Raw genomic sequence first — 12,393 nt, forward strand, 5'->3', positions numbered from 1 at the left:
TTCCTCAGCTGTTGCAGCTCAATTACTCGTGTAAAGCCCTTGCGTGCAAAGGCAGTGGCAGTGCATAAGGTTGCAGCAATTTTGAAATGGTTGGAGCCACAGAATGTATTTTGTGGCTGGAAGTCAAATTGTTAGCATATAGAGTGCAGTCCTAAATCTTTTTCGAAGCATATGCCACGGTGAATTGGTTCCTCTGACTGCCATCTCTTCGGACTGGAGTTTGAATCCCAATTTAGTTGTCAGGAGAAATGCACAGAATGGTAAAACCTATTGCCTTCAATAAAGGTATCGAGATTGGTAGAAACACCACAGTTTGCTGAGCTGTCACTCTCTTCTGAAAGGAAACGTGAACTGGCAGGTGCATGAATAAATGCGGCCGGGAAGGTCTGCAGAGAATCTGCTGATGCTTGCCAGTGCCTTGCTATTTGTCATTTTCCGTCGTAGGCACTTCTCTTCTGCGCGTGCAGCAATTGAATCCTAGGTTTGTGGGTCCATCAGCTCCGGTTCTGAAATGGTGTTTTTGAATCAAAAACGAATTCCGCTCTGAACAGCTGAGCTTTGCTTTGCACGTCAGATAGCCCATGTCAGCCATTGTTTATGTGATGGCTTGAAGAGTATCCCGAAAGGACAAGAATGTTGCACTTTTCATTTTCTATTCAGAAATTATAGCTACGAATTTTTATTTTTTGTTTTGTTTGTAGTTTAGAAACTGGAAGGAAGGCATCAGCTATAACACGTGTTTAATTCAGCATCAATACCCCTTGGGCCAGACATATCCTTTCTGAATGTACCAATCAAGAGCAGGATTTTATTTAATGAGTTGCACAAGTCCCCTATATTATTTAGCCTTCATTTGCATTATTACGGCTTTGCCTAACAGACAGAGCGGCAGCTGCAGGGATGGAAGCTTGGAAGGTACCAAAGACCTCCATCCAAGCATCCACACTGCGATTGCATTTTAAACACTCTCTTAAAAGGATATCAGATGCAATGGCAGCTGCCTGTACCCTTGAAACCAGGGTCTGTCCAGAATGGCAAATGTTGACATTGTTCATGCTTGCTCCCCCCCATGGTGGGGCCAGTCCTTAGGACCAAATGGCTGAAGGTGCATGGAGGTTGAGGGTGGCAGATTTCATTGACTTTTTACAGAATCATCATATTCTGTTATGAATAATTTCTTGAATCCCCTTGGAACGGGGAAGCAACCAATAAAGTTGCTCAGATCAAGCTCTGAATCTACTGATCCAAGCCCACATTCTGAGCAACCTGATGGCTGCTTCCCCCATTATTCCATCTTCCCCCCACCCTCTCTTCTCTTCCCTTCTTAGTTTTAATCCCCCCAACCTCATTTACCAGATTACTGTGGCAGCAGCACCCACCACCGCTGCAGCTGCGTTTGCTTCCACTCTGTTGTGGCCGCCATGGAAATGGAAGAGGGGCTCCGTACAGGCCCCACCTTCTTAATCCACGGTGGCCATGTTTAGTGAGTATTTTCTTTCAGCGTCTCGTTTATTCAAAGAAAATACATTGCTCTTAGCACCCCTGGTTACCAGATTGGTAAACAGGGGTGCTAATAGCAATAATCCCCTGTTCCACAGGCCGGAATGGGTGATTACGGCATCTGGGACCCTCGTTAAAGGCCCTCACATATTAACTCAGGCCATGGGCTGTTCTCAGCCGTTCCATTGCATGGAACGGGTGAATATTGCTATAGTATATAACAACAACTTTCTATCTGGGCAACTTCACACATTGGTATTTCTACGTGGGAAAAGATGTACAGGGAAGAGGGCAAAGGGCATTTGTGGGTTAAATGGGAGAACATTGGAGAGCAATGGGGCAGCCCTGGAGGCAATACGCATCTCACAGGTCAAACCTGTGTCAATGATGGAGCACATCAGGGGGCAATGAGCAGTTGTGCAGACAATGAGAATAGCTGGGGCAAAACTTGAATCAATAGAATTGAAATGGGACAAATTAGGGAAATAAGGCAGTTGAATGAGTAATGAGACTGACGTGGCGAAACCAGTGCAAAACGGTGTTTCTTGGCAAAGAGGGTGACATGTGGCACAACTGGGGAAATCAGGCCGTTCTAAGAGCAATACAAGCAACGTGGGACAACACTGGGAACAATGAGAATGACATTGGGGAGGTTAGGGGGAAATGTGGCATGGAGTGAAACTGGAGGCAACAGGATAGTTTGGGGCAATGTAAGAAACACCGGGCAAAATTAAGGGTCGCATCTGAAGAAATTGAATATGACATGTTTTCGCTTAGAGAATGGCTTCTAAATTCTGTGTTTTTAAATTTCATTTCATCCAAAAATTAAGCTGTTAAAGAAACCATTTTAAAAATAAAAGGGGGAAGACACCACAAAAACCTCTATCTGTGTGTTTGGGATTTCTTGCTGCACTCATTTGTGCCAAATCAGGGACATTTACGCACCACTTCTTTAATAATTAATCAGCCTGCAGAGGCATTAAACATATGTCTCTTCCCCTTAAGTAAAGCTGATTCCACATATACGACCTAAGTATTTTTCAAACCAAAGGCTAACTCCCCACTCCTGGGCAATTAACAGCCCATTAATGTAATCCCAGGGCCCCATTCTTGTGAAATCTAAATCACTGTCTTCAATAATAGATGTTTTGGATACACTGACTTAGTGCCTCAAATATGGGTCACTGAAGCGAGCACTTGTAACCTAAACAGGAACTGCTGAAAATATGAAACCTGCTAAGGTGCCCCAAACTGCCTGATACACTTGCCATGCTCAAACTCTCCATGACTCGTGGTTCACCAGTTGCCTGGGGCATCATTGGCAGAAGCAGCCTTTGGTGCCAGGGGTGCATATAGCTCCTGGAGAGGCACCAAGGTGCTAAACGATTCATCGATGATCCCTCACGGGGCAGTGAATATTTTCAGTTGAGGGTCCTTCATTCTTCTTCAAATTCGTAATCGTGACCGACTGTAGCAAGAGAGTAATCTAGGTGCGGGGGTTCAATGGGTCGCCCCCTCGAATAATTTTTTTCAAAATAATGTGTTGAAAGTATTCATTTTACAGAACAATGAGAAACATGGGATAAAAACTCATACAATGTTGCTATTGTTAATCTAAGAAAACATGAACAATATCCAGTAAAAGCCTTAGTTCATCGGCAGTCATGCCTGGTGAATATATTGAGTGCAGGGGTCTAAATATGTGCTCAAATTAGCACAAGGGACTGAGCATAGCGAAGGAGCCCAGAACAATTCATTGTGGAACATATTTTAAAATATTGTGATGAAATTATGTATTTTGCAGCACAGTAAAAAGCTGCCATACAATTCAAAGTCGATTCTCTAGGGTAACACATGAAAACCTCCAGTAAATACCATGTTCCCCACAGCACTCTACTACATAGGAACACTTAGTACCATTTTCATGAGACTGCTGCCACAACCTATTTATACCAGTAATGGTCAGTGTGAATCGCTTGCATGAGACTGCTGCCACAACATATCTATGCCAATAATAGTCACAGTAAATCACATGCATAAGGCTGCTGCCACAACATATCTATGCCAATAATAGTCACAGTAAATCACATGCATAAGGCTGCTGCCACAACATATCTATGCCAATAATAGTCACAGTAAATCACATGCATAAGGCTGCTGCCACAACATATCTATGCCAATAATAGTCACAGTAAATCACATGCATAAGGCTGCTGCCACAACATATCTATGCCAATAATAGTCACAGTAAATCACATGCATAAGGCTGCTGCCTTAACTTATCTATGCCATTAACACTGACTTTAAATCACATGAATGAGGCTGCTGCCACAAACTATGCCAGTAATGGTGACTTTAAATCACCTGCATGAAACATGAAGCTGCTGTCACACAGCCACTCCATTCCTCATTTAACTCACTATTCTCCTTCTATTCTCTCATAGGCTTCGGCATCATCTCAGTCTCACTCCTGCATCACTCTTTTGCCTCCTCATCGCCCTCCTTCCAACCTGCACCTGCACATGCTCACAAGATCGCCAGCCTCATAGATTCCCCTTGCCTACTGCACAGCACCTGCTCCTCTCATCGACTTTCTAACACTTTTCCTCTGAAATGCACAATCCCTCTGCGACAAGTCTCCCTACATCACTGACCACTTCAACACTCATCACCCTCAACTTTCCCTTCCACTTCTTGCTATCACAGAAACCACTAATCATTCTGCAATACTAGCAGCTCTCCACACTGAAACAGCTACCCTCTCCCACTCCCCAGACCTGCTGGCAATGGTAGCCGTATGGGCTTCCTTATCAATAAGGCCCTCAACACTGCCCCTCTACCCCATCTGACATCAACTCTTCCTCTTTTAAATATGCCATTATTCAACTTCTCCCTACTATTCCTCACAAAGTTCTGGCTCTTTATTAATCTCATGGTCCTCTCAACAGATTCTTCCATGATCTGGCCCTTTTCCGTGCTCACTTCCTACCAACATCCCCATTGTCATGCTGTGGGACTTTAACCACCCTATGCCCTTTGCAGCCACCTGCCTTGAACTTAACTCCCCCCACATGATCTCTCCCTCTGCTCCCTCCATGACCAGCCTGCTCACCCGAGCAGGAACTCTCTGAACCATTTATTTCTCGCTAATTCACTGTCACCTTCTCAACTCTCCATTGGCCCCTTTCCCTCGGATCTCTCCGCTGTTCATTTTAACATCCCAGTCCCTCCTCCTTTGACTCCCCTCTTCAATGACTCAAAGGAAAGTCAGGCATGACTTTCATGCCCCTTAGATTGACGATATTAGGACCTCTCTCCTATCACGTTTCCCTATGCATACCTCTTCCATTGGCCATGCTTTCTCTGACTTTCACTATTTACTTATGACTTGATTTGGCCAACACTACCCCGCTAGCACACTCATGCCTTTCTATCCTCATGCTTGGATCACCTCTGAGATTCAGACCCTCTTAACAAACATTAACCATGATATTTGACACTAGCACAAATTACGAGCACCTACTCCTACTCTACAAAAAGTCCCTTGCTGCCTTAATCTCTACACTGGACTCTACCAAATCCTCCTACTTCACAAACCTAACCCCCCCTTTGTAATTACTGCCGCAAACTTGAATCTACCTTCCAATCTGTGCTTGCACCTTGCAAGACATTATCCATCACCCCCTCTCTTCCTGCTAATGATTTAGCTTACTATTATTTCTCTAAAATCTCTCAAATGTGTGATACTCTCACAGCCCTCCTCACTTTCCCACCCCAACCCTCCTTCTGTGTGCCCCTTCCCCTATCTCTTCTGCTCTTGAATATATCTCCCCTACCTCTAATATTGAATTAGCAACCGTCCTTAGCAATGCCAACCAATCTTGCGCTCCTGATGACCCTTTTCTTCACCAAATGATCAAAGACCTAGTCTCACTCACTTGCTCATATCTCTCGAAGCTCTTTAACCTCACTCGCTCCGCTGGACTCTTTCCTGCCTCCTCCCAATCTGCAGCTGTCTTATCAGTATTGTAGAAACTGTCTGCTGACTCAAACATCCCAGCAAACTATCGGCCAGGTTTTTACCTTCCCCATTATTCAAAAGTCCTCGGGAGAGTGGTCCTATACTGGATCTCTAAATACCTTGAGGATAATGGCCCTGGAGATCCACTTCAATCCGGCTTCCATAATAAACACACAACAAAGACTTCATTCATGCCATGCATATCTCCAACTTTCTCTCTGATGCTCACCACTCCAAACTCTCTTTTATACTCATTCTTCTGGATTGTTCTGCTTCCTCACTTTCCAAAACTTAGGTTTCGTAAATCTACTTTTCCTGGATAACCTCTTACCTGGAAGGATGATCCTTTAAAATCTCTTGGAACTTCCAAACCTTTGACCCCATCCCTCATCCCGTTGGTGTCCCCCAAGAATCACTCATTGGGCCTCTGCCCTTCAACCTCTATACTTATGCCCTAGGAAAACCTTTGCCTTTCACAATCACCTTTTGCTGATGACAATAAAATATTTTTCTCATTTGACTCCTTCACTGCCACCATCTCAGAACAGATTATAAACTCTCTCACTGCAATTCGTCACTGGATGGCTCTGGGCTGCCCCATGCAGAACTCTTTAAAAACAAGTAATCTTTCTCCGGGCTTCCAATGCCATCCTTCCCATCCCCTCCCCTATCTCATTCCAGCATGACCTCCTTGCTCCCTCACCCAAGGCTCGCAGTCTTGGTCTCCCCTTTGATATAAACCTATGACTGAATGAATTTATCACTACCACTGCATCTACTGATTGCAAAAATATCATCAACATTTGGAAAATGTGTCCTTTTCTTACTAACCACTCTACAAAAACTATAATCTCCACTCACATGCTCAGCAAATATGACTACTGCTCAAGCCTACTTCTTGGCCTTCCTACCTATCCTTCCTCCCTCTAGACAGATTCCTCAGTGTTGTTACTCAAACTCTCTATGAGGTACCCAGACCCTCCCCCACTTCTACCTACAAACAAGATGCTGGTTAGCTCTCCATGCTGTGAGAAGCCAGAAGGTGTCTCACCTGCTAGTCTCCGCGGATCTCTCTCTCAGGTTGCCAGGACACGGCCATCGCCTTTGGATCCAGACCCTGGGGGTGGGCCAGTGCGGCAGGATCCCCTGGTTGAGGGTTCCTCAAAGAGTGAGAGTGGACACCGTATGGTGAGACGTGGTATCCCTCTCCTCCCTGTAACACCTTTATTCAATCCTACCCGATGGGATATTTAGAAACTTAACCCTCCTTCCCTCTTTTCTTGCATGAACACTTTTACACGGACAGCACGCTCTGGGTGAAAAACAGACTCACACCGAGCCATGTACATGACATGTCACAATACTATAGTCAGGCGAGGTCAGGCAATTATCGACAATCACTCACACCTGACTTCCATCACTTCCCCACATGGATAAAAGGCAGAACATGAGAGCACACTCTGAGTGAGGCAAAACATATGAAGGTACAGCAGTTCCGAGTTGGCAGTTGAACGCGGGGACAAAGATGGCCAGGCACTAGAGGTTCTTGAGAGGGGCAACACCCTTGACCTTTTTGACCAGAAGCTGTTACTTTCAAGAAACATTCAAGGCAGAAAACGTAAGACTGCGAGGCTGAAGAATCCTGAATTGTGTGTCGGCGATATCGAGGGTCCTCCCGCGTAACTGACCAAGGCAGGGAGGAGCAGTAGAGGTAGCGGTATCGTCCTTGGCTCCAAGAATAAAGAAGCAGCAGAGAGAAGAGAAAAACACAGCGGTGAGTTGGGGAGACCGATGCCAGACCAGTCTGTGTTGAAGTCAAGGTTGTAAGCGGCAATATTGGAAAGTGAGTGCTAGAAGGAACATTGTTAAATGCGTGTGATGAAAGAAGCAAGTGAAGTTAAATAGCTGGTGAATATTTGAACATTAGAAGAAAAGATATGATACCGTTGACAGAGTGGTCCAGCACTGTGAATGTGCTCAATCAAAGGTCTCTGTATGTTATCTTGACAAAAGGAAAAGAAAGCATAAGATTGATGTGAAGTTTAAACCCATTGCATATTCGAAAGTCGTCAATTCTAGTATCAAAAGGGGATCTGAACCAAATGAGGGGATCCATGGTCCAAGCCCGCACGAGGGAGACCCAGATGTGAATATTGTGGAAAAGGGGATCTGAGCCTGGGTGAGAGGGATCCATGGTCAAAGCCCGAATGATGGCGACCAATTAGTGAACATTGTAGAAAAGGGTTCTAAGCCCAGACGAGCGGGACCCGTGGTCCCATCCCAAAGGAGGGAGACCAGTCTTGAACTTGTGAAAGTAAAATCCTGACAGAGGGAAGAAACGTTTGTGTTTTGTTCGCTGCATCAGGCCCCTCCGATAAGAGACTGTCATTGCAAGAGAGACTTTGGTGGAAGGCCCTGATGCCTATGTGTTGAACTGTTACCTCATAGCCAAGACGCTACATTGTGTCCGAAGCCTACACCTGCCACCTTGCCCTGTGCTGAAAATATGGGGAAAGGAAGCTAACTGCTCAACTATCCTGACATATCATTTCTGGAACACTTTTCTTTTGCATACCTGGTCATCCCACATCATATTGTATTTAGAAGTAAAGATTGCAATAGGTGTATTAGTATAGGCCCTTTTAGTTTAACAGACTCCACACTAGAGCTGTGTTATTATTATTTGATGGTTGTAGCTTGGTCCCATCTTTAGATGTAGGTTTAGATAGGTGTTTTACCAACCCATTGAAGTTTAATAAACACCCTTGAACTGTGATCATTTGTGCCTGTCTTCACTGTTTGATACCACACCTTCCTTGCAATGCACAACTGCTCTTTTTTTAAGTTTTTTTCTCCTAGTCTACAAAGCTATCAATGGTCTTTCTCCTCAGTGCCCTCATTCCCTCCGATCTTCCTCTGCACTCAACCTCACCATCCCATACCCTACCTGTGCCTCCTATGCCCACAACAATCAAAGCAAGCCCAACTGGAGATCTCTTCAAACCTTGGCTCAAACCTCACTTACTTGCTAAAGACACAGCTCCCCCTGCCATCTCCCGCATCCACCTACCTGACCCCAACACTGTCTCCAGTGACACGTAATGCTTTAATTGTATATATTTAACTAGTACACCACTTTAATGTGAAGCACCTGCCTTTTATGTTATAATTACCTTTATAAGTCACCTGTTTTTATATATATATATTGTTTCTGTTTGTTTTATTTTGTCCCTGGTATTTGTTCCACTTTGTATACCCTCAAAAACTTGCTCACCACTTGTTCTCATCTTTGTGCTATTTTACAGGCACCCATTGTGGAAATGTCTCTGCCATCTCTAAATGTGATTTTAAGTCATGTATGTTCGAAATTGACATCCCTGTTCTGCGAATAAATACAAATTAGCATACTCTCACCCACAACCATTGAATGTTGTAATGGCATCCTACCCAGGGAACATCCTTATGATGTGTAATTTATCTTAGGTTTTTAATATTTACTAAAACTGACATCCTTATTGCCAAAAATACAAATACAAATACAAACCAGAGTGTGTTAAATATCCATGCATGACATCCCTTTACTTCTGCACAAACCTACCCAGACCGAAGCCGTTCTCAGCAGCAAAACAGGCATGCACAAACCTAAATAAATCCTTGCATGAGCCCAACATTCTCTCTGCTCTCTCCATTCTTATCCCTCCATTTCAATTAATTGCAACAGTCATCTTCCTTCACAGGCCCCTATCGTTAACATCTGCTCACTAATGGCCTATGTATGTGTTTTCATATCTGCTAAACATGGTGCAAACTGTCATATTTTGGTGTTCCAAAAATTATTAAACATGTTATCTTGACTCGTGCGCTCAACAAACCCAAATAGAGCTCATCGTGTTTCGAACTACCAAGCAATTGTTGTGTTCCCATTGATCTTCCAGATGTCATACACAGTAGTGAATGCCAACAGCTATTATTCCTCAATGCAATTTCACACTTTCTTGATCCATCCAGGTTGCAGAAGGAGCATGGCACTCAAAATGCATGTTTTGGCTACTATGAGGGGGTGCTCCCCTCCCATCCTCACAGAACTTCCAGCATTTTCCACTTTGGTTATGTGTATGCACTGTTCTCTGGTCTGCCTAAATATCCTCTTGGTCCACTAGACAAGCTTGTGTGAAATATAGGTGTAGAAATGTTCACAGAATGAATATATGTTTTGGGAAACATTTCTTTTATATTACTACCAGGTGAGGGGGGGTGGCAGCCTCCCAGCCAATGAGGAGGCTCTGAGCAGGGGCTTTATCACTTGGTAATATCCTTGCTCCGAGCCTCCTCAGAGCGGTTGGCTGCCATCTACCCTCACCAGGTTTTCAAGGTAAGTGTGCTGCCCCGTTTTCCCATGCCCCTACATCTTATCCCCCACTCCACCCCCTTATTCAACCCAATAAGGCACCCCCTATCCCCTCCAACTCCCCACTAACCTTCTTGTACATTGGCTGCGCCAGCAACACTAATGTTCCCGGCGCAGTACCGACATCAGCAAGGATGCCATAGAAAGGCTGATGGGAATCTGTATAGTCCCTTCCTCCCAATCCATGGCAGCCATCTTTTTTTTATTTTGAAAGTTGCGGTTTCGCAATTTACAAACTATTAGGGCCTGTAATTATGGCCCCAAGGCATTACCTGGGCTGGTAAAGCCTCACCCTTGTAATATTGTTTAGTTAAAATAATGTTTTATTTGGGGAACTTAATGTGAAACAAAGTTATTTAGTATGTTGCTCATTTCAAAGTAAACACAACTTTGTAATTTGCAGAAATCCAAAATTTCTACCTACGAGAAGATGTGGGCATTTATGAGCAGCAGGCAACAGACGGCGCTCGTGAAGAACAATGATGAGGGGATACAGCGAGTACTCACCACTGACTATGCTCTGCTGATGGAATCGACGAGTATAGAATATGTTACACAAAGAAACTGCAACCTCACCCAGATCGGAGGACTCATCGATTCGAAAGGTTATGGTGTTGGAACACCAATTGGTAAGATATTTCAAACTAACCTATAATGGTCAAGAGCTTTGCATTCAAGTTGCTCAGGGAACATTAAACCACACATGTATTATGTTTGCATTGCCATTTCTTTTTCAGCAACAAATCCTATACACAAATGTGTGCATGTCTTTTTAACAGGAGTACCAATTTATAACCATACAGATATTTTGACCTACAAGTCCTATGATCCCTCACCATTAACTAGGCCAACTATGGCTGGGAGTTGAATACCAAAACACTCTGACGATGATAGTTTGGCTACCCCTGCACTATGGAACAAGGATAATGAATTCATTCAAATGTTCATTCATTTGATAAGAAGATAACATATACTTTCACTGAATTGCATAACAGACATGCAAATGTGATGCAGCCCAAAATTCATTCAAATAACGTAAGGACGAAAAGAGAAATAGTACATTAGAGTTGGTAGTTGGAGTACACACAAGCATTTTCCAGCCCCAAAAATGCACACCACGCAAGGGACTGCTTGAAACGGCTTAGACGCTGTCCTCATGAGCTACAGATGAACTGTGCCTTGGCAAACACCAGCATCCATGATTTGCGGTTGAACTTTAGAAAAGCTTGGCTCCATTGCTAGACAAAATAGAGTTTTTCTGAGGGTTGCCTTTTGACACGTACAGTCCAAATCGATTATAGCGCGTAAAAGACAAAAACGAACAGCTAATTCAGTGCTAATGTACCACAAGTGCACAGATAGTCATGGGCCAGCTTGCCAGGAGCAACTGTCCAAACCCAAACTTACTATAAAATCATGCCGCAACAGTCGGGATGGTTTGAAAATACAAGAATCCTTTGCTTGGAAATAAATGGCAGCAACTGGACTCTGCAGCCTAAGCAAGAAAACTGCATTGTTTGTGCTCAAGGAACCTTTCGTGAGTCTGACAATGTAACGTATCCAGTGATGAGCATATAGCATTAGGGTAAACAAAATGGCAGACCTAGTGTAACTGATTGCCAGTGTTTTATGTATTGACTAATTCTCTAGATTTTCCTTTATAAATCAGGTTCATTAACATGCCACTTATTTCTGCAGTATACGTTTTCTTGGGTATTGTCACGTAATGTGGGATAACAGAAGTCTATCGAAGTGGAGGGTACATGTTATACTATTTTGCATATCACATACTGCAGCAGTGGTATCTATCTAGGGGTAGCAGGTCCTAACTGATACCTTCCTGTAGGAAATTTGGAGCAGGCCGATTGTGACTTGCCTGGTTTTCAAGTAGGCTAAGGTATAGCAAGAGAAAGCCTGTTTCATGGTTTTATAATTGTGTACCAGTTTACTTTCAAGCCTCACAATCATCTAACTTATAATGGAGCAGGTCCCACATGATCCCTCAAGTGTGGTGGCTATGTTAGGCTTGTGTTCCTACAGTGTTTGTCATATTTGTGATGCAGGCAATTTAGAAGAGTATCCTGGCTGGGATCGAACCAGTTAAATTCTCTCAGTGTTAGAAAGCACCAGGACCTTGTGCATGCATCTGAAACTCTTAGGTTGGTGGAAGGGGTTTATCTTAAAGAGGAATGCTAGTTGATGCCAGGCAGTTTGAGATGTGTTGTAGATATGTTGCCAGAAGTAGAGATTGCTGCCAATAATTATCCTGAGTGATTTGGCACATGACTCTTACTGAGGTGTGAATCCATCAAGGTACATGTCAGCAGCCACCCTTGGATGGTTTCCTGTTAAGATGGATGACCTAGGAGGACACATTTCGTTTTGATGATTTTTAGGTAGGTGCTTCTCATTCAAGTTTGGGTGGAGGTGAGGCATTTTCTGAGGCATGAAACATCTTGAGTAC

At 43.8% G+C, this 12,393-nt stretch overlaps 1 protein-coding gene across 4 annotated transcripts in view; it reads left to right on the forward strand.

The window, feature by feature from the left end:
• Positions 1-12,393, forward strand: part of GRIK1 (glutamate ionotropic receptor kainate type subunit 1) — a 1,552,596-nt gene that overhangs the window by 1,337,567 nt on the left and 202,636 nt on the right. For all 4 annotated transcript variants that reach the window (XM_069636357.1, XM_069636359.1, XM_069636358.1 and 1 more), the window contains one exon: positions 10,333-10,558. In XM_069636357.1, coding sequence (XP_069492458.1) covers positions 10,333-10,558 — 226 coding nt within the window. The remainder of the gene's footprint in view (positions 1-10,332; positions 10,559-12,393) is intronic.

Source organism: Ambystoma mexicanum, chromosome 7p (genome assembly GCF_040938575.1).
Source record: "Ambystoma mexicanum isolate Mex_15411 chromosome 7p, UKY_AmexF1_1, whole genome shotgun sequence".
Taxonomy (NCBI): Eukaryota; Metazoa; Chordata; class Amphibia; order Caudata; family Ambystomatidae; genus Ambystoma; species Ambystoma mexicanum.